This window comes from Metopolophium dirhodum, chromosome 1 (genome assembly GCF_019925205.1).
Source record: "Metopolophium dirhodum isolate CAU chromosome 1, ASM1992520v1, whole genome shotgun sequence".
In the NCBI taxonomy this organism is placed as follows: Eukaryota; Metazoa; Arthropoda; class Insecta; order Hemiptera; family Aphididae; genus Metopolophium; species Metopolophium dirhodum.
In genome coordinates this window covers 151,373,360-151,396,982 of record NC_083560.1, presented here as the reverse complement: position 1 = coordinate 151,396,982, position 23,623 = coordinate 151,373,360, and the positions used below count along the sequence as shown (strand labels likewise).

Below are 23,623 nucleotides of genomic sequence, written 5' to 3'. Positions count from 1 at the left end.
TTATGGTTTCAGTAGAACAGACGTCTGCGTTTTTAGAAATATCAGGTTGACAGCTGTATATCAATTGGCTTGGAAGAACCGCCTTTGTATACTTCACAAACGATTTTTCATTAATTATCAACATTTTGTTGTCATAATTCCTAAAACATTGGTATTGAACCGCTAATATCGTTTAAGCTATTTTAGTTAGAGTTCTGCTGTTTGCACTCAGAAAAAGATAATTTGTTCAGCTTTTTTACAATATCAGATATAGCGTTCTGACATTGTGGTGTTGCCAGTTTACGAGGGCGAAAAGAAAAAAAACTAAATTTTTGAATAGTTTTTATATTTTTCGATTTTTTGACGAAACGACTTAAAACCTCCATGAATGTAGGTTACTCTTATATGGTTTCAGTAGAACAGACGTCTGCGTTTTTAGAAATATCAGGTTGACAGCTGTATATCAATTGGCTTGGAAGAACCGCCTTTGTATACTTCACAAAACGATTTTTCATTAATTATCAACATTTTGTTGTCATAATTCCTAAAACATTGGTATTGAAACGCTAATATCGTTTAAGCTATTTTATTTAGAGTTCTGCTGTTTGTCTGCTGTTTGCACTCAGAAAAAGATAATTTGTTCAGCTTTTTTACAATATCAGATATAGCGTTCTGACATTGTGGTGTTGCCAGTTTATGAGGGTGAAAAGGAAAAAAACTAAATTTTTGAATAGTTTTTATATTTTTCGATTATTTGACGAAACGACTTAAAACCTCCATGAATGTAGGTTATTCTTATATGGTTTCAGTAGATCAGACGTCTGCGTTTTTAGAAATATCAGGTTGACAGCTGTATATCAATTGTCTTGGAAGAACCGCCTTTGTATACTTCACAAAACGATTTTTCATTAATTATCAACATTTTTTTGTCATAATTCCTAAAACATTGGTATTGAACCGCTAATATCATTTAAGCTATTTTAGGTAGAGTTCTGCTGTTTGCACTCAGAGAAAGATAATTTGTTCAGCTTTTTTACAATATCAGATATAGCGTTCTGACGTTGTGGTGTTGCCAGCTGACGAGGGCGATAAGAAAAAAACTAAATTTTTGAATAGTTTTTATATTTTTCGATTTTTTGACGAAACGACTTAAAACCTCAATGAATGTAGGTTATTCTTATATGGTTTCAGTAGAACAGACGTCTGCGTTTTTAGAAATATCAGGTTGACAGCTGTATATCAATTGGCTTGGAAGAACCGCCTTTGTATACTTCACAAAACGATTTTTCATTAATTATCAACATTTTGTTGTCATAATTCCTAAAACATTGGTATTGAACCGCTAATATCGTTTAAGCTATTTTAGTTAGAGTTCTGCTGTTTGCACTCAGAAAAAGATAATTTGTTCAGCTTTTTTACAATATCAGATATAGCGTTCTGACATTGTGGTGTTGCCAGTTTATGAGGGTGAAAAGAAAAAAAACTAAATTTTTGAATAGTTTTTATATTTTTCGATTATTTGACGAAACGACTTAAAACCTCCATGAATGTAGGTTTTTCTGATATGGTTTCAGTAGAACAGACGTCTGCGTTTTTAGAAATATCAGGTTGACAGCTGTATATCAATTGGCTTGGAAGAACCCGCCTTTGTATACTTCACAAAACGATTTTTAATTAATTATCAACATTTTTTTGTCATAATTCCTAAAACATTGGTATTGAACCGCTAATATCATTTAAGCTATTTTAGGTAGAGTTCTGCTGTTTGCACTCAGAGAAAGATAATTTGTTCAGCTTTTTTACAATATCAGATATAGCGTTCTGACGTTGTGGTGTTGCCAGCTTACGAGGGCGAAAAGAAAAAAACTAAATTTTTGAATAGTTTTTATATTTTTCGATTTTTTGACGAAACGACTTAAAACCTCAATGAATGTAGGTTATTCTTATATGGTTTCAGTAGAACAGACGTCTGCGTTTTTAGAAATATCAGGTTGACAGCTGTATATCAATTGGCTTGGAAGAACCGCCTTTGTATACTTCACAAAACGATTTTTCATTTATTATCAACATTTTGTTGTCATAATTCCTAAAACATTGGTATTGAACCGCTAATATCGTTTAAGCTATTTTAGTTAGAGTTCTGCTGTTTGCACTCAGAAAAAGATAATTTGTTCAGCTTTTTTAAAATATTCAGATATAGCGTTCTTACATTGTGGTGTTGCCAGTTTACGAGGGCGAAAAGAAAAATACTAAATTTTTGAATAGTTTTTATATTTTTCGATTATTTGACGAAACGACTTAAAACCTCCATGAATGTAGGTTATTCTTATATGGTTTCAGTAGAACAGATGTCTGCGTTTATAAACATATCAGGTTGACAGCTGTATTTCAATTGGCTTGGAAGAACCGCCTTTGTATACATCACAAAACGATTTTTAATTAATTATCAACATTTTTTTGTCATAATTCCTAAAACATTGGTATTGAACCGCTAATATCTTTTAAGCTATTTTAGGTAGAGTTCTGCTGTTTGCACTCAGAGAAAGATAAATTGTTCAGCTTTTTTACAATATCAGATATAGCGTTCTGACGTTGTGGTGTTGCCAGTTTACGAGGGCGAAAAGAAAAAAACAAAAATTTTGAATAGTTTTTATATTTTTCGATTTTTGACGAAACGACTTAAAACCTCCATGAATGTAGGTAATTCTTATATGATTTCAGTAGAACAGACGTCTTTAAATTTGGAAATATTGGGTTGACAGCTGTATATCAATTGGCTTGGAAGAACCGCCTTTGTATACTTCACAAAACGATTTTTAATTAATTATCAACATTTTTTTGTCATAATTCCTAAAACATGGTATTGAACCGCTAATATCTTTTAAGCTATTTTAGGTAGAGTTCTGCTGTTTGCACTCAGAGAAAGATAATTTGTTCAGCTTTTTTACAATATCAGATATAGCGTTCTGACGTTGTGGTGTTGCCAGTTTACGAGGGCGAAAAGAAAAAAACTAAATTTTTGAATAGTTTTTATATTTTTCGATTTTTTGACGAAACGACTTAAAACCTCCATGAATGTAGGTTATTCTTATATGGTTTCAGTAGAACAGACGTCTGCGTTTTTAAAAATATCAGGTTGACAGCTGTATATCAATTGGCTTGGAAGAACCACCTTTGTATACTTCACAAAACGATTTTTAATTAATTATCAACATTTTTTTGTCATACTTCCTAAAACATTGGTATTGAACCGCTAATATCTTTTTAGCTATTTTAGGTAGAGTTCTGCTGTTTGCACTCAGAGAAAGATAATTTGTTCAGCTTTTTTACAATATCAGATATAGCGTTCTGACGTTGTGGTGTTGCCAGTTTACGAGGGCGAAAAGAAAAAACTAAATTTTTGAATAGTTTTTATATTTTTCGATTTTTTGACGAAACGACTAAAAACCTCCATGAATGTAGGTTATTCTTATATGGTTTCAGTAGAACAGACGTCTGCGTTTTTAAAAATATCAGGTTGACAGCTGTATTTCAATTGGCTTGGAAGAACCGCCTTTGTATACTTCACAAAAACGATTTTTAATTAATTATCAACATTTTTTTGTCATAATTCCTAAAACATTGGTATTGAACCGCTAATATCTTTTAAGCTATTTTAGGTAGAGTTCTGCTGTTTGCACTCAGAGAAAGATAATTTGTTCAGCTTTTTTACAATATCAGATATAGCGTTCTGACGTTGTGGTGTTGCCAGTTTACGAGGGCGAAAAGAAAAAACTAAATTTTTGAATAGTTTTTATATTTTCGATTTTTTGACGAAACGACTTAAAACCTCCATGAATGTAGGTTATTCTTATATGGTTTCAGTAGAACAGACGTCTGCGTTTTTAAAAATATCAGGTTGACAGCTGTATTTCAATTGGCTTGGAAGAACCGCCTTTGTATACTTCACAAAACGATTTTTAATTAATTATCAACATTTTTTTTGTCATAATTCCTAAAACATTGGTATTGAACCGCTAATATCTTTTAAGCTATTTTAGGTAGAGTTCTGCTGTTTGCACTCAGAGAAAGATAATTTGTTCAGCTTTTTTACAATATCAGATATAGCGTTCTGACGTTGTGGTGTTGCCAGTTTACGAGGGCGAAAAGAAAAAAACTAAATTTTTGAATAGTTTTTATATTTTTCGATTTTTTGACGAAACGACTAAAAACCTCCATGAATGTAGGTTATTCTTATATGGTTTCAGTAGAACAGACGTCTGCGTTTTTAAAAATATCAGGTTGACAGCTGTATTTCAATTGGCTTGGAAGAACCGCCTTTGTATACTTCACAAAACGATTTTTAATTAATTATCAACATTTTTTTGTCATAATTCCTAAAACATTGGTATTGAACCGCTAATATCTTTTAAGCTATTTTAGGTAGAGTTCTGCTGTTTGCACTCAGAGAAAGATGATTTGTTCAGCTTTTTTACAATATCAGATATAGCGTTCTGACGTTGTGGTGTTGCCAGTTTACGAGGGCGAAAAGAAAAAACTAAATTTTTGAATAGTTTTTATATTTTTCGATTTTTTGACGAAACGACTAAAAACCTCCATGAATGTAGGTTATTCTTATATGGTTTCAGTAGAACAGACGTCTGCGTTTTTAAAAATATCAGGTTGACAGCTGTATTTCAATTGGCTTGGAAGAACCGCCTTTGTATACTTCACAAAACGATTTTTAATTAATTATCAACATTTTTTTGTCATAATTCCTAAAACATTGGTATTGAACCGCTAATATCTTTTAAGCTATTTTAGGTAGAGTTCTGCTGTTTGCACTCAGAGAAAGATAATTTGTTCAGCTTTTTTACAATATCAGATATAGCGTTCTGACGTTGTGGTGTTGCCAGTTTACGAGGGCGAAAAGAAAAAAAAACTAAATTTTTGAATAGTTTTTATATTTTTCGATTTTTTGACGAAACGACTTAAAACCTCCATGAATGTAGGTTATTCTTATATGGTTTCAGTAGAACAGACGTCTTTAAATTTGGAAATATTGGGTTGACAGCTGTATATCAATTAGCTTTGGAAGAACAGCCTTTGTATACTTCACAAAACGATTTTTAATTAATTATCAACATTTTTTTGTCATAATTCCTAAAACATTGGTATTGAACCGCTAATATCTTTTAAACTATTTTAGGTAGAGTTCTGCTGTTTGCACTCAGAGAAAGATAATTTATTCAGCTTTTTTACAATATCAGATATAGCGTTCTGACGTTGTGGTGTTGCCAGTTTACGAGGGCGAAAAGAAAAAAACTAAATTTTTGAATAGTTTTTATATTTTTCGATTTTTTGACGAAACGACTAAAAACCTCCATGAATGTAGGTTATTCTTATATGGTTTCAGTAGAACAGACGTCTGCGTTTTAAAAAATATCAGGTTGACAGCTGTATTTCAATTGGCTTGGAAGAACCGCCTTTGTATACTTCACAAAACGATTTTTTAATTAATTATCAACATTTTTTTGTCATAATTCCTAAAACATTGGTATTGAACCGCTAATATCTTTTAAGCTATTTTAGGTAGAGTTCTGCTGTTTGCACTCAGAGAAAGATAATTTGTTCAGCTTTTTTACAATATTAGATATAGCGTTCTGACGTTGTGGTGTTGCCAGTTTACGAGGGCGAAAAGAAAAAAACTAAATTTTTGAATAGTTTTTATATTTTTCGATTTTTTGACGAAACGACTTAAAACCTCCATGAATGTAGGTTATTCTTATATGGTTTCAGTAGAACAGACGTCTTTAAATTTGGAAATATTGGGTTGACAGCTGTATATCAATTGGCTTTGGAAGAACCCGCCTTTGTATACTTCACAAAACGATTTTTAATTAATTATCAACATTTTTTTGTCATAATTCCTAAAACATTGGTATTGAACCGCTAATATCTTTTAAGCTATTTTAGGTAGAGTTCTGCTGTTTGCACTCAGAGAAAGATAATTTGTTCAGCTTTTTTACAATATCAGATATAGCGTTCTGACGTTGTGGTGTTGCCAGTTTACGAGGGCGAAAAGAAAAAACTAAATTTTTGAATAGTTTTTATATTTTTCGATTTTTTGACGAAACGACTAAAAACCTCCATGAATGTAGGTTATTCTTATATGGTTTCAGTAGAACAGACGTCTGCGTTTTTAAAAATATCAGGTTGACAGCTGTATTTCAATTGGCTTGGAAGAACCGCCTTTGTATACTTCACAAAACGATTTTTAATTAATTATCAACATTTTTTTGTCATAATTCCTAAAACATTGGTATTGAACCGCTAATATCTTTTAAGCTATTTTAGGTAGAGTTCTGCTGTTTGCACTCAGAGAAAGATAATTTGTTCAGCTTTTTTACAATATCAGATATAGCGTTCTGACGTTGTGGTGTTGCCAGTTTACGAGGGCGAAAAGAAAAAAACTAAATTTTTGAATAGTTTTTATATTTTTCGATTTTTTGACGAAACGACTTAAAACCTCCATGAATGTAGGTTATTCTTATATGGTTTCAGTAGATCAGACGTCTGCGTTTTTAGAAATATCAGGTTGACAGCTGTATATCAATTGGCTTGGAAGAACCGCCTTTGTATACTTCACAAAACGATTTTTCATTAATTATCAACATTTTTTTGTCATACTTCCTAAAACATTGGTATTGAACCGCTAATATCTTTTTAGCTATTTTAGGTAGAGTTCTGCTGTTTGCACTCAGAGAAAGATAATTTGTTCAGCTTTTTTACAATATCAGATATAGCGTTCTGACGTTGTGGTGTTGCCAGTTTACGAGGGCGAAAAGAAAAAACTAAATTTTTGAATAGTTTTTATATTTTTCGATTTTTTGACGAAACGACTAAAAACCTCCATGAATGTAGGTTATTCTTATATGGTTTCAGTAGAACAGACGTCTGCGTTTTTAAAAATATCAGGTTGACAGCTGTATTTCAATTGGCTTGGAAGAACCGCCTTTGTATACTTCACAAAACGATTTTTAATTAATTATCAACATTTTTTTGTCATAATTCCTAAAACATTGGTATTGAACCGCTAATATCTTTTAAGCTATTTTAGGTAGAGTTCTGCTGTTTGCACTCAGAGAAAGATAATTTGTTCAGCTTTTTTACAATATCAGATATAGCGTTCTGACGTTGTGGTGTTGCCAGTTTACGAGGGCGAAAAGAAAAAAACTAAATTTTTGAATAGTTTTTATATTTTTCGATTTTTTGACAAAACGACTTAAAACCTCCATGAATGTAGGTTATTCTTATATGGTTTCAGTAGATCAGACGTCTGCGTTTTTAGAAATATCAGGTTGACAGCTGTATATCAATTGGCTTGGAAGAACCGCCTTTGTATACTTCACAAAACGATTTTTCATTAATTATCAACATTTTGTTGTCATAATTCCTAAAACATTGGTATTGAACCGCTAATATCGTTTAAGCTATTTTATTTAGAGTTCTGCTGTTTGCACTCAGAAAAAGGTAATTTGTTCAGCTTTTTTACAATATCAGATATAGCGTTCTGACATTGTGGTGTTGCCAGTTTATGAGGGTGAAAAGAAAAAAACTAAATTTTTGAATAGTTTTTATATTTTTCGATTATTTGACGAAACGACTTAAAACCTCCATGAATGTAGGTTTTTCTGATACGGTTTCAGTAGAACAGACGTCTGCGTTTTTAGAAATATCAGGTTGACAGCTGTATATCAATTGGCTTGGAAGAACCGCCTTTGTATACTTCACAAAACGATTTTTCATTAAATATCAACATTTTTTTGTCATAATTCCTAAAACATTGGTATTGAACCGCTAATATCATTTAAGCTATTTTAGGTAGAGTTCTGCTGTTTGCACTCAGAAAAAGATAATTTGTTCAGCTTTTTTACAATATCAGATATAGCGTTCTGACATTGTGGTGTTGCCAGTTTACGAGGGCGAAAAGAAAAAAACTAAATTTTTGAATAGTTTTTATATTTTTCGATTATTTGACGAAACGACTTAAAACCTCCATGAATGTAGGTTATTCTTATATGGTTTCAGTAGACCAGACGTCTGCGTTTTAAAACATATCAGGTTGACAGCTGTATTTCAATTGGCTTGGAAGAACCGCCTTTGTATACATCACAAAACGATTTTTAATTAATTATCAACATTTTTTTGTCATAATTCCTAAAACATTGGTATTGAACCGCTAATATCTTTTAAGCTATTTTAGATAGAGTTCTGCTGTTTGCACTCAGAGAAAGATAATTTGTTCAGCTTTTTTACAATATCAGATATACCGTTCTGACGTAGTGGTGTTGCCAGTTTACGAGGGCGAAAAGAAAAAAAACTAAATTTTTGAATAGTTTTTTATATTTTTCGATTTTTTGACGAAACGACTTAAAACCTCCATGAATGTAGGTTATTCTTATATGATTTCAGTAGAACAGACGTCTTTAAATTTGGAAATATTGGGTTGACAGCTGTACATCAATTGGTTTGGAAGAACCGCCTTTGTATGCTTCACAAAACGATTTTTCATTTATTATCAACAATTTTAGTCATAACTTGAAAAACGTTGGTATTGAACCGCTAATATCTTTTAAGCTATTTTAGTTAGAGTTCTGCTGTTTGCACTCAGAAAAAGATAATTTGTTCAGCTTTTTTACAATATCAGATATAGCGTTCTGACATTGTGGTGTTGCCAGTTTACGAGGGCGAAAAGAAAAAAACTAAAATTTTGAATAGTTTTTATATTTTTCGATTTTTTGACGAAACGACTTAAAACCTCCATGAATGTAGGTTACTCTCATATGGTTTCAGCAGAACAGACGTCTGCGTTTTTAGAAATATCAGGTTGACAGCTGTATATCAATTGGCTTGGAAGAACCGCCTTTGTATACTTCACAAAACGATTTTTCATTAATTATCAACATTTTGTTGTCATAATTCCTAAAACATTGGTATTGAACCGCTAATATCTTTTAAGCTATTTTAGGTAGAGTTCTGCTTTTTGCACTCAGAGAAAGATAATTTGTTCAGCTTTTTTACAATATCAGATATAGCGTTCTGACGTTGTGGTGTTGCCAGTTTACGAGGGCGAAAAGAAAAAAACTAAATTTTTGAATAGTTTTTATATTTTTCGATTTTTTGACAAAACGACTTAAAACCTCCATGAATGTAGGTTATTCTTATATGGTTTCAGTAGATCAGACGTCTGCGTTTTTAAACATATCAGGTTGACAGCTGTATTTCAATTGGCTTGGAAGAACCGCCTTTGTATACATCACAAAACGATTTTTAATTAATTATCAACATTTTTTTGTCATAATTCCTAAAACATTGGTATTGAACCGCTAATATCTTTTAAGCTATTTTAGGTAGAGTTCTGCTGTTTTACTCAGAGAAAGATAATTTGTTCAGCTTTTTTACAAAATCAGATATAGCGTTCTGACGTTGTGGTGTTGCCAGTTTACGAGGGTGAAAAGAAAAAAACTAAATTTTTGAATAGTTTTTATATTTTTCGATTTTTTGACGAAACGACTTAAAACCTCCACGAATGTAGGTTATTCTTATATGATTTCAGTAGAACAGACGTCTTTAAATTTGGAAATATTGGGTTGACAGCTGTACATCAATTGGTTTGGAAGAACCGCCTTTGTATGCTTCACAAAACGATTTTTCATTTATTATCAACAATTTTAGTCATAACTTGAAAAACGTTGGTATTGAACCGCTAATATCTTTTAAGCTATTTTAGTTAGAGTTCTGCTGTTTGCACTCAGAAAAAGATAATTTGTTCAGCTTTTTTACAATATCAGATATAGCGTTCTGACATTGTGGTGTTGCCAGTTTACGAGGGCGAAAAGAAAAAAACTAAATTTTTGAATAGTTTTTATATTTTTTGATTTTTTGACAAAACGACTTAAAACCTCCATGAATGTAGGTTATTCTTATATGGTTTCAGTAGACCAGACGTCTGCGTTTTAAAACATATCAGGTTGACAGCTGTATTTCAATTGGCTTGGAAGAACCGCCTTTGTATACATCACAAAACGATTTTTAATTAATTATCAACATTTTTTTGTCATAATTCCTAAAACATTGGTATTGAACCGCTAATATCTTTTAAGCTATTTTAGGTAGAGTTCTGCTGTTTGCACTCAGAGAAAGATAATTTGTTCAGCTTTTTTACAAAATCAGATATAGCGTTCTGACATTGTGGTGTTGCCAGTTTACGAGGGTGAAAAGAAAAAAACTAAATTTTTGAATAGTTTTTATATTTTTCGATTTTTTGACGAAACGACTTAAAACCTCCATGAATGTAGGTTATTCTTATATGATTTCAGTAGAACAGACGTCTTTAAATTTGGAAATATTGGGTTGACAGCTGTACATCAATTGGTTTGGAAGAACCGCCTTTGTATGCTTCACAAAACGATTTTTCATTTATTATCAACAATTTTAGTCATAACTTGAAAAACGTTGGTATTGAACCGCTAATATCTTTTAAGCTATTTTAGTTAGAGTTCTGCTGTTTGCACTCAGAAAAAGATAATTTGTTCAGCTTTTTTACAATATCAGATATAGCGTTCTGACGTTGTGGTGTTGCCAGTTTACGAGGGCGAAAAGAAAAAAACTAAATTTTTGAATAGTTTTTATATTTTTCGATTTTTTGACGAAACGTCTTAAAACCTCCATGAATGTAGGTTATTCTTATATAATTTCAGTAGAACAGACGTCTTTAAATTTGGAAATATTGGGTTGACAGCTGTACATCAATTGGTTTGGAAGAACCGCCTTTGTATGCTTCACAAAACGAATTTTCATTTTTTATCAACAATTTTAGTCATAACTTGAAAAACGTTGGTATTGAACCGCTAATATCTTTTAAGCTATTTTAGTTAGAGTTCTGCTGTTTGCACTCAGAAAAAGATAATTTGTTCAGCTTTTTTACAATATCAGATATAGCGTTCTGACGTTGTGGTGTTGCCAGTTTACGAGGGCGAAAAGAAAAAAACTAAATTTTTGAATAGTTTTTATATTTTTCGATTTTTTGACGAAACGACTTAAAACCTCCATGAATGTAGGTTATTCTTATATGATTTCAGTAGAACAGACGTCTGCGTTTTTAGAAATATCAGGTTGACAGCTGTATATCAATTGGCTTGGAAGAACCGCCTTTGTATACTTCACAAAACGATTTTTCATTAATTATCAACATTTTGTTGTCATAATTCCTAAAACATTGGTATTGAACCGCTAATATCTTTTAAGCTATTTTAGGTAGAGTTCTGCTGTTTGTACTCAGAAAAAGATAATTTGTTCAGCTTTTTTACAATATCAGATATAGCGTTCTGACATTGTGGTGTTGCCAGTTTACGAGGGCGAAAAGAAAAATACTAAATTTTTGAATAGTTTTTATATTTTTCGATTATTTGACGAAACGACTTAAAACCTCCATGAATGTAGGTTATTCTTATATGATTTCAGTAGAACAGACGTCTTTAAATTTGGAAATATTGGGTTGACAGCTGTACATCAATTGGTTTGGAAGAACCGCCTTTGTATGCTTCACAAAACGATTTTTCATTTATTATCAACAATTTTAGTCATAACTTGAAAAACGTTGGTATTGAACCGCTAATATCTTTTAAGCTATTTTAGTTAGAGTTCTGCTGTTTGCACTCAGAAAAAGATAATTTGTTCAGCTTTTTTACAATATCAGATATAGCGTTCTGACGTTGTGGTGTTGCCAGTTTACGAGGGCGAAAGAAAAAAACTAAATTTTTGAATAGTTTTTATATTTTTCGATTTTTTGACGAAACGACTTAAAACCTCCATGAATGTAGGTTATTCTTATATGATTTCAGTAGAACAGACGTCTTTAAATTTGGAAATATTGGGTTGACAGCTGTACATCAATTGGTTTGGAAGAACCGCCTTTGTATGCTTCACAAAACGATTTTTCATTTATTATCAACAATTTTAGTCATAACTTGAAAAACGTTGGTATTGAACCGCTAATATCTTTTAAGCTATTTTAGTTAGAGTTCTGCTGTTTGCACTCAGAAAAAGATAATTTGTTCAGCTTTTTTACAATTTCAGATATAGCGTTCTGACATTGTGGTGTTGCCAGTTTACGAGGGCGAAAAGAAAAAAACTAAATTTTTGAATAGTTTTTATATTTTTCGATTTTTTGACGAAACGACTTAAAACCTCCATGAATGTAGGTTACTCTTATATGGTTTCAGCAGAACAGACGTCTGCGTTTTTAGAAATATCAGGTTGAAAGCTGTATATCAATTGGCTTGGAAGAACCGCCTTTGTATACTTCACAAAACGATTTTTCATTAATTATCAACATTTTGTTGTCATAATTCCTAAAACATTGGTATTGAACCGCTAATATCTTTTAAGCTATTTTAGTTAGAGTTCTGCTGTTTGCACTCAGAAAAAGATAATTTGTTCTGCTTTTTTACAATATCAGATATAGCGTTCTGACGTTGTGGTGTTGCCAGTTTACGAGGGCGAAAGAAAAAAACTAAATTTTTGAATAGTTTTTATATTTTTCGATTTTTTGACGAAACGACTTAAAACCTCCATGAATGTAGGTTACTCTTATATGGTTTCAGCAGAACAGACGTCTGCCTTTTTAGAAATATCAGGTTGACAGCTGTATATCAATTGGCTTGGAAGAACCGCCTTTGTATACTTCACAAAACGATTTTTCATTAATTATCAACATTTTGTTGTCATAATTCCTAAAACATTGGTATTGAACCGCTAATATCTTTTAAGCTATTTTAGGTAGAGTTCTGCTTTTTGCACTCAGAGAAAGATAATTTGTTCAGCTTTTTTACAATATCAGATATAGCGTTCTGACGTTGTGGTGTTGCCAGTTTACGAGGGCGAAAAGAAAAAAACTAAATTTTTGAATAGTTTTTATATTTTTCGATTTTTTGACAAAACGACTTAAAACCTCCATGAATGTAGGTTATTCTTATATGGTTTCAGTAGATCAGACGTCTGCGTTTTTAGAAATATCAGGTTGACAGCTGTATATCAATTGGCTTGGAAGAACCGCCTTTGTATACTTCACAAAACGATTTTTCATTAATTATCAACATTTTGTTGTCATAATTCCTAAAACATTGGTATTGAACCGCTAATATCGTTTAAGCTATTTTATTTAGAGTTCTGCTGTTTGCACTCAGAAAAAGGTAATTTGTTCAGCTTTTTTACAATATCAGATATAGCGTTCTGACATTGTGGTGTTGCCAGTTTATGAGGGTGAAAAGAAAAAAACTAAATTTTTGAATAGTTTTTATATTTTTCGATTATTTGACGAAACGACTTAAAACCTCCATGAATGTAGGTTTTTCTGATACGGTTTCAGTAGAACAGACGTCTGCGTTTTTAGAAATATCAGGTTGACAGCTGTATATCAATTGGCTTGGAAGAACCGCCTTTGTATACTTCACAAAACGATTTTTCATTAAATATCAACATTTTTTTGTCATAATTCCTAAAACATTGGTATTGAACCGCTAATATCATTTAAGCTATTTTAGGTAGAGTTCTGCTGTTTGCACTCAGAAAAAGATAATTTGTTCAGCTTTTTTACAATATCAGATATAGCGTTCTGACATTGTGGTGTTGCCAGTTTACGAGGGCGAAAAGAAAAAAACTAAATTTTTGAATAGTTTTTATATTTTTCGATTATTTGACGAAACGACTTAAAACCTCCATGAATGTAGGTTATTCTTATATGGTTTCAGTAGACCAGACGTCTGCGTTTTAAAACATATCAGGTTGACAGCTGTATTTCAATTGGCTTGGAAGAACCGCCTTTGTATACATCACAAAACGATTTTTAATTAATTATCAACATTTTTTTGTCATAATTCCTAAAACATTGGTATTGAACCGCTAATATCTTTTAAGCTATTTTAGATAGAGTTCTGCTGTTTGCACTCAGAGAAAGATAATTTGTTCAGCTTTTTTACAATATCAGATATACCGTTCTGACGTAGTGGTGTTGCCAGTTTACGAGGGCGAAAAGAAAAAAACTAAATTTTTGAATAGTTTTTATATTTTTCGATTTTTTGACGAAACGACTTAAAACCTCCATGAATGTAGGTTATTCTTATATGATTTCAGTAGAACAGACGTCTTTAAATTTGGAAATATTGGGTTGACAGCTGTACATCAATTGGTTTGGAAGAACCGCCTTTGTATGCTTCACAAAACGATTTTTCATTTATTATCAACAATTTTAGTCATAACTTGAAAAACGTTGGTATTGAACCGCTAATATCTTTTAAGCTATTTTAGTTAGAGTTCTGCTGTTTGCACTCAGAAAAAGATAATTTGTTCAGCTTTTTTACAATATCAGATATAGCGTTCTGACATTGTGGTGTTGCCAGTTTACGAGGGCGAAAAGAAAAAAACTAAATTTTTGAATAGTTTTTATATTTTTCGATTTTTTGACGAAACGACTTAAAACCTCCATGAATGTAGGTTACTCTCATATGGTTTCAGCAGAACAGACGTCTGCGTTTTTAGAAATATCAGGTTGACAGCTGTATATCAATTGGCTTGGAAGAACCGCCTTTGTATACTTCACAAAACGATTTTTCATTAATTATCAACATTTTGTTGTCATAATTCCTAAAACATTGGTATTGAACCGCTAATATCTTTTAAGCTATTTTAGGTAGAGTTCTGCTGTTTGCACTCAGAGAAAGATAATTTGTTCAGCTTTTTTACAATATCAGATATAGCGTTCTGACGTTGTGGTGTTGCCAGTTTACGAGGGCGAAAAGAAAAAAACTAAATTTTTGAATAGTTTTTATATTTTTCGATTTTTTGACAAAACGACTTAAAACCTCCATGAATGTAGGTTATTCTTATATGGTTTCAGTAGATCAGACGTCTGCGTTTTTAAACATATCAGGTTGACAGCTGTATTTCAATTGGCTTGGAAGAACCGCCTTTGTATACATCACAAAACGATTTTTAATTAATTATCAACATTTTTTTGTCATAATTCCTAAAACATTGGTATTGAACCGCTAATATCTTTTAAGCTATTTTAGGTAGAGTTCTGCTGTTTTACTCAGAGAAAGATAATTTGTTCAGCTTTTTTACAAAATCAGATATAGCGTTCTGACGTTGTGGTGTTGCCAGTTTACGAGGGTGAAAAGAAAAAAACTAAATTTTTGAATAGTTTTTATATTTTTCGATTTTTTGACGAAACGACTTAAAACCTCCACGAATGTAGGTTATTCTTATATGATTTCAGTAGAACAGACGTCTTTAAATTTGGAAATATTGGGTTGACAGCTGTACATCAATTGGTTTGGAAGAACCGCCTTTGTATGCTTCACAAAACGATTTTTCATTTATTATCAACAATTTTAGTCATAACTTGAAAAACGTTGGTATTGAACCGCTAATATCTTTTAAGCTATTTTAGTTAGAGTTCTGCTGTTTGCACTCAGAAAAAGATAATTTGTTCAGCTTTTTTACAAAATCAGATATAGCGTTCTGACGTTGTGGTGTTGCCAGTTTACGAGGGTGAAAAGAAAAAAACTAAATTTTTGAATAGTTTTTATATTTTTCGATTTTTTGACAAAACGACTTAAAACCTCCATGAATGTAGGTTATTCTTATATGGTTTCAGTAGATCAGACGTCTGCGTTTTTAGAAATATCAGGTTGACAGCTGTATATCAATTGGCTTGGAAGAACCGCCTTTGTATACTTCACAAAACGATTTTTCATTAATTATCAACATTTTGTTGTCATAATTCCTAAAACATTGGTATTGAACCGCTAATATCGTTTAAGCTATTTTATTTAGAGTTCTGCTGTTTGCACTCAGAAAAAGGTAATTTGTTCAGCTTTTTTACAATATCAGATATAGCGTTCTGACATTGTGGTGTTGCCAGTTTATGAGGGTGAAAAGAAAAAAACTAAATTTTTGAATAGTTTTTATATTTTTCGATTATTTGACGAAACGACTTAAAACCTCCATGAATGTAGGTTTTTCTGATACGGTTTCAGTAGAACAGACGTCTGCGTTTTTAGAAATATCAGGTTGACAGCTGTATATCAATTGGCTTGGAAGAACCGCCTTTGTATACTTCACAAAACGATTTTTCATTAAATATCAACATTTTTTTGTCATAATTCCTAAAACATTGGTATTGAACCGCTAATATCATTTAAGCTATTTTAGGTAGAGTTCTGCTGTTTGCACTCAGAAAAAGATAATTTGTTCAGCTTTTTTACAATATCAGATATAGCGTTCTGACATTGTGGTGTTGCCAGTTTACGAGGGCGAAAAGAAAAAAACTAAATTTTTGAATAGTTTTTATATTTTTCGATTATTTGACGAAACGACTTAAAACCTCCATGAATGTAGGTTATTCTTATATGGTTTCAGTAGACCAGACGTCTGCGTTTTAAAACATATCAGGTTGACAGCTGTATTTCAATTGGCTTGGAAGAACCGCCTTTGTATACATCACAAAACGATTTTTAATTAATTATCAACATTTTTTTGTCATAATTCCTAAAACATTGGTATTGAACCGCTAATATCTTTTAAGCTATTTTAGATAGAGTTCTGCTGTTTGCACTCAGAGAAAGATAATTTGTTCAGCTTTTTTACAATATCAGATATACCGTTCTGACGTAGTGGTGTTGCCAGTTTACGAGGGCGAAAAGAAAAAAACTAAATTTTTGAATAGTTTTTATATTTTTCGATTTTTTGACGAAACGACTTAAAACCTCCATGAATGTAGGTTATTCTTATATGATTTCAGTAGAACAGACGTCTTTAAATTTGGAAATATTGGGTTGACAGCTGTACATCAATTGGTTTGGAAGAACCGCCTTTGTATGCTTCACAAAACGATTTTTCATTTATTATCAACAATTTTAGTCATAACTTGAAAAACGTTGGTATTGAACCGCTAATATCTTTTAAGCTATTTTAGTTAGAGTTCTGCTGTTTGCACTCAGAAAAAGATAATTTGTTCAGCTTTTTTACAATATCAGATATAGCGTTCTGACATTGTGGTGTTGCCAGTTTACGAGGGCGAAAAGAAAAAAACTAAATTTTTGAATAGTTTTTATATTTTTCGATTTTTTGACGAAACGACTTAAAACCTCCATGAATGTAGGTTACTCTCATATGGTTTCAGCAGAACAGACGTCTGCGTTTTTAGAAATATCAGGTTGACAGCTGTATATCAATTGGCTTGGAAGAACCGCCTTTGTATACTTCACAAAACGATTTTTCATTAATTATCAACATTTTGTTGTCATAATTCCTAAAACATTGGTATTGAACCGCTAATATCTTTTAAGCTATTTTAGGTAGAGTTCTGCTTTTTGCACTCAGAGAAAGATAATTTGTTCAGCTTTTTTACAATATCAGATATAGCGTTCTGACGTTGTGGTGTTGCCAGTTTACGAGGGCGAAAAGAAAAAAACTAAATTTTTGAATAGTTTTTATATTTTTCGATTTTTTGACAAAACGACTTAAAACCTCCATGAATGTAGGTTATTCTTATATGGTTTCAGTAGATCAGACGTCTGCGTTTTTAAACATATCAGGTTGACAGCTGTATTTCAATTGGCTTGGAAGAACCGCCTTTGTATACATCACAAAACGATTTTTAATTAATTATCAACATTTTTTTGTCATAATTCCTAAAACATTGGTATTGAACCGCTAATATCTTTTAAGCTATTTTAGGTAGAGTTCTGCTGTTTTACTCAGAGAAAGATAATTTGTTCAGCTTTTTTACAAAATCAGATATAGCGTTCTGACGTTGTGGTGTTGCCAGTTTACGAGGGTGAAAAGAAAAAAACTAAATTTTTGAATAGTTTTTATATTTTTCGATTTTTTGACAAAACGACTTAAAACCTCCATGAATGTAGGTTATTCTTATATGGTTTCAGTAGATCAGACGTCTGCGTTTTTAGAAATATCAGGTTGACAGCTGTATATCAATTGGCTTGGAAGAACCGCCTTTGTATACTTCACAAAACGATTTTTCATTAATTATCAACATTTTGTTGTCATAATTCCTAAAACATTGGTATTGAACCGCTAATATCGTTTAAGCTATTTTATTTAGAGTTCTGCTGTTTGCACTCAGAAAAAGGTAATTTGTTCAGCTTTTTTACAATATCAGATATAGCGTTCTGACATTGTGGTGTTGCCAGTTTACGAGGGTGAAAAGAAAAAAACTAAATTTTTGAATAGTTTTTATATTTTTCGATTTTTTGACAAAACGACTTAAAACCTCCATGAATGTAGGTTATTCTTATATGGTTTCAGTAGATCAGACGTCTGCGTTTTTAGAAATATCAGGTTGACAGCTGTATATCAATTGGCTTGGAAGAACCGCCTTTGTATACTTCACAAAACGATTTTTCATTAAATATCAACATTTTTTTGTCATAATTCCTAAAACATTGGTATTGAACCGCTAATATCATTTAAGCTATTTTAGGTAGAGTTCTGCTGTTTGCACTCAGAAAAAGATAATTTGTTCAGCTTTTTTACAATATCAGATATAGCGTTCTGACATTGTGGTGTTGCCAGTTTACGAGGGCGAAAAGAAAAAAACTAAATTTTTGAATAGTTTTTATATTTTTCGATTATTTGACGAAACGACTTAAAACCTCCATGAATGTAGGTTATTCTTATATGGTTTCAGTAGACCAGACGTCTGCGTTTTAAAACATATCAGGTTGACAGCTGTATTTCAATTGGCTTGGAAGAACCGCCTTTGTATACATCACAAAACGATTTTTAATTAATTATCAACATTTTTTTGTCATAATTCCTAAAACATTGGTATTGAACCGCTAATATCTTTTAAGCTATTTTAGATAGAGTTCTGCTGTTTGCACTCAGAGAAAGATAATTTGTTCAGCTTTTTTACAATATCAGATATACCGTTCTGACGTAGTGGTGTTGCCAGTTTACGAGGGCGAAAAGAAAAAAACTAAATTTTTGAATAGTTTTTATATTTTTCGATTTTTTGACGAAACGACTTAAAACCTCCATGAATGTAGGTTATTCTTATATGATTTCAGTAGAACAGACGTCTTTAAATTTGGAAATATTGGGTTGACAGCTGTACATCAATTGGTTTGGAAGAACCGCCTTTGTATGCTTCACAAAACGATTTTTCATTTATTATCAACAATTTTAGTCATAACTTGAAAAACGTTGGTATTGAACCGCTAATATCTTTTAAGCTATTTTAGTTAGAGTTCTGCTGTTTGCACTCAGAAAAAGATAATTTGTTCAGCTTTTTTACAATATCAGATATAGCGTTCTGACATTGTGGTGTTGCCAGTTTACGAGGGCGAAAAGAAAAAAACTAAATTTTTGAATAGTTTTTATATTTTTCGATTTTTTGACGAAACGACTTAAAACCTCCATGAATGTAGGTTACTCTCATATGGTTTCAGCAGAACAGACGTCTGCGTTTTTAGAAATATCAGGTTGACAGCTGTATATCAATTGGCTTGGAAGAACCGCCTTTGTATACTTCACAAAACGATTTTTCATTAATTATCAACATTTTGTTGTCATAATTCCTAAAACATTGGTATTGAACCGCTAATATCTTTTAAGCTATTTTAGGTAGAGTTCTGCTTTTTGCACTCAGAGAAAGATAATTTGTTCAGCTTTTTTACAATATCAGATATAGCGTTCTGACGTTGTGGTGTTGCCAGTTTACGAGGGCGAAAAGAAAAAAACTAAATTTTTGAATAGTTTTTATATTTTTCGATTTTTTGACAAAACGACTTAAAACCTCCATGAATGTAGGTTATTCTTATATGGTTTCAGTAGATCAGACGTCTGCGTTTTTAAACATATCAGGTTGACAGCTGTATTTCAATTGGCTTGGAAGAACCGCCTTTGTATACATCACAAAACGATTTTTAATTAATTATCAACATTTTTTTGTCATAATTCCTAAAACATTGGTATTGAACCGCTAATATCTTTTAAGCTATTTTAGGTAGAGTTCTGCTGTTTTACTCAGAGAAAGATAATTTGTTCAGCTTTTTTACAAAATCAGATATAGCGTTCTGACGTTGTGGTGTTGCCAGTTTACGAGGGTGAAAAGAAAAAAACTAAATTTTTGAATAGTTTTTATATTTTTCGATTTTTTGACGAAACGACTTAAAACCTCCACGAATGTAGGTTATTCTTATATGATTTCAGTAGAACAGACGCCTTTAAATTTGGAAATATTGGGTTGACAGCTGTACATCAATTGGTTTGGAAGAACCGCCTTTGTATGCTTCACAAAACGATTTTTCATTTATTATCAACAATTTTAGTCATAACTTGAAAAACGTTGGTATTGAACCGCTAATATCTTTTAAGCTATTTTAGTTAGAGTTCTGCTGTTTGCACTCAGAAAAAGATAATTTGTTCAGCTTTTTTACAATATCAGATATAGCGTTCTGACATTGTGGTGTTGCCAGTTTACGAGGGCGAAAAGAAAAAAACTAAATTTATGAATAGTTTTTATATTTTTTGATTTTTTGACAAAACGACTTAAAACCTCCATGAATGTAGGTTATTCTTATATGGTTTCAGTAGACCAGACGTCTGCGTTTTAAAACATATCAGGTTGACAGCTGTATTTCAATTGGCTTGGAAGAACCGCCTTTGTATACATCACAAAACGATTTTTAATTAATTATCAACATTTTTTTGTCATAATTCCTAAAACATTGGTATTGAACCGCTAATATCTTTTAAGCTATTTTAGGTAGAGTTCTGCTGTTTGCACTCAGAGAAAGATAATTTGTTCAGCTTTTTTACAAAATCAGATATAGCGTTCTGACATTGTGGTGTTGCCAGTTTACGAGGGTGAAAAGAAAAAAACTAAATTTTTGAATAGTTTTTATATTTTTCGATTTTTTGACGAAACGACTTAAAACCTCCATGAATGTAGGTTATTCTTATATGATTTCAGTAGAACAGACGTCTTTAAATTTGGAAATATTGGGTTGACAGCTGTACATCAATTGGTTTGGAAGAACCGCCTTTGTATGCTTCACAAAACGATTTTTCATTTATTATCAACAATTTTAGTCATAACTTGAAAAACGTTGGTATTGAACCGCTAATATCTTTTAAGCTATTTTAGTTAGAGTTCTGCTGTTTGCACTCAGAAAAAGATAATTTGTTCAGCTTTTTTACAATATCAGATATAGCGTTCTGACATTGTGGTGTTGCCAGTTTACGAGGGCGAAAAGAAAAAAACTAAATTTTTGAATAGTTTTTATATTTTTCGATTTTTTGACGAAACGACTTAAAACCTCCATGAATGTAGGTTACTCTCATATGGTTTCAGCAGAACAGACGTCTGCGTTTTTAGAAATATCAGGTTGACAGCTGTATATCAATTGGCTTGGAAGAACCGCCTTTGTATACTTCACAAAACGATTTTTCATTAATTATCAACATTTTGTTGTCATAATTCCTAAAACATTGGTATTGAACCGCTAATATCTTTTAAGCTATTTTAGGTAGAGTTCTGCTTTTTGCACTCAGAGAAAGATAATTTGTTCAGCTTTTTTACAATATCAGATATAGCGTTCTGACGTTGTGGTGTTGCCAGTTTACGAGGGCGAAAAGAAAAAAACTAAATTTTTGAATAGTTTTTATATTTTTCGATTTTTTGACAAAACGACTTAAAACCTCCATGAATGTAGGTTATTCTTATATGGTTTCAGTAGATCAGACGTCTGCGTTTTTAAACATATCAGGTTGACAGCTGTATTTCAATTGGCTTGGAAGAACCGCCTTTGTATACATCACAAAACGATTTTTAATTAATTATCAACATTTTTTTGTCATAATTCCTAAAACATTGGTATTGAACCGCTAATATCTTTTAAGCTATTTTAGGTAGAGTTCTGCTGTTTTACTCAGAGAAAGATAATTTGTTCAGCTTTTTTACAAAATCAGATATAGCGTTCTGACGTTGTGGTGTTGCCAGTTTACGAGGGTGAAAAGAAAAAAACTAAATTTTTGAATAGTTTTTATATTTTTCGATTTTTTGACGAAACGACTTAAAACCTCCACGAATGTAGGTTATTCTTATATGATTTCAGTAGAACAGACGTCTTTAAATTTGGAAATATTGGGTTGACAGCTGTACATCAATTGGTTTGGAAGAACCGCCTTTGTATGCTTCACAAAACGATTTTTCATTTATTATCAACAATTTTAGTCATAACTTGAAAAACGTTGGTATTGAACCGCTAATATCTTTTAAGCTATTTTAGTTAGAGTTCTGCTGTTTGCACTCAGAAAAAGATAATTTGTTCAGCTTTTTTACAATATCAGATATAGCGTTCTGACATTGTGGTGTTGCCAGTTTACGAGGGCGAAAAGAAAAAAACTAAATTTTTGAATAGTTTTTATATTTTTTGATTTTTTGACAAAACGACTTAAAACCTCCATGAATGTAGGTTATTCTTATATGGTTTCAGTAGACCAGACGTCTGCGTTTTAAAACATATCAGGTTGACAGCTGTATTTCAATTGGCTTGGAAGAACCGCCTTTGTATACATCACAAAACGATTTTTAATTAATTATCAACATTTTTTTGTCATAATTCCTAAAACATTGGTATTGAACCGCTAATATCTTTTAAGCTATTTTAGGTAGAGTTCTGCTGTTTGCACTCAGAGAAAGATAATTTGTTCAGCTTTTTTACAAAATCAGATATAGCGTTCTGACATTGTGGTGTTGCCAGTTTACGAGGGTGAAAAGAAAAAAACTAAATTTTTGAATAGTTTTTATATTTTTCGATTTTTTGACGAAACGACTTAAAACCTCCATGAATGTAGGTTATTCTTATATGATTTCAGTAGAACAGACGTCTTTAAATTTGGAAATATTGGGTTGACAGCTGTACATCAATTGGTTTGGAAGAACCGCCTTTGTATGCTTCACAAAACGATTTTTCATTTATTATCAACAATTTTAGTCATAACTTGAAAAACGTTGGTATTGAACCGCTAATATCTTTTAAGCTATTTTAGTTAGAGTTCTGCTGTTTGCACTCAGAAAAAGATAATTTGTTCAGCTTTTTTACAATATCAGATATAGCGTTCTGACATTGTGGTGTTGCCAGTTTACGAGGGCGAAAAGAAAAAAACTAAATTTTTGAATAGTTTTTATATTTTTCGATTTTTTGACGAAACGACTGAAAACCTCCATGAATGTAGGTTACTCTCATATGGTTTCAGCAGAACAGACGTCTGCGTTTTTAGAAATATCAGGTTGACAGCTGTATATCAATTGGCTTGGAAGAACCGCCTTTGTATACTTCACAAAACGATTTTTCATTAATTACCAACATTTTGTTGTCATAATTCCTAAAACATTGGTATTGAACCGCTAATATCTTTTAAGCTATTTTAGGTAGAGTTCTGCTTTTTGCACTCAGAGAAAGATAATTTGTTCAGCTTTTTTACAATATCAGATATAGCGTTCTGACGTTGTGGTGTTGCCAGTTTACGAGGGCGAAAAGAAAAAAAACTAAATTTTTGAATAGTTTTT

The 23,623-nt window shown here is 31.7% G+C and overlaps 1 protein-coding gene across 1 annotated transcript in view; it reads right to left on the bottom strand.

Moving 5' to 3' along the window:
• Positions 1-2,305: 2,305 nt before the first annotated feature.
• The window catches only part of LOC132933376 (uncharacterized), a 92,372-nt gene continuing 71,054 nt past the window's right edge, over positions 2,306-23,623 (bottom strand). The window contains exon 4 of the mRNA XM_060999671.1: positions 2,306-2,331. Coding sequence (XP_060855654.1) covers positions 2,306-2,331 — 26 coding nt within the window. The remainder of the gene's footprint in view (positions 2,332-23,623) is intronic.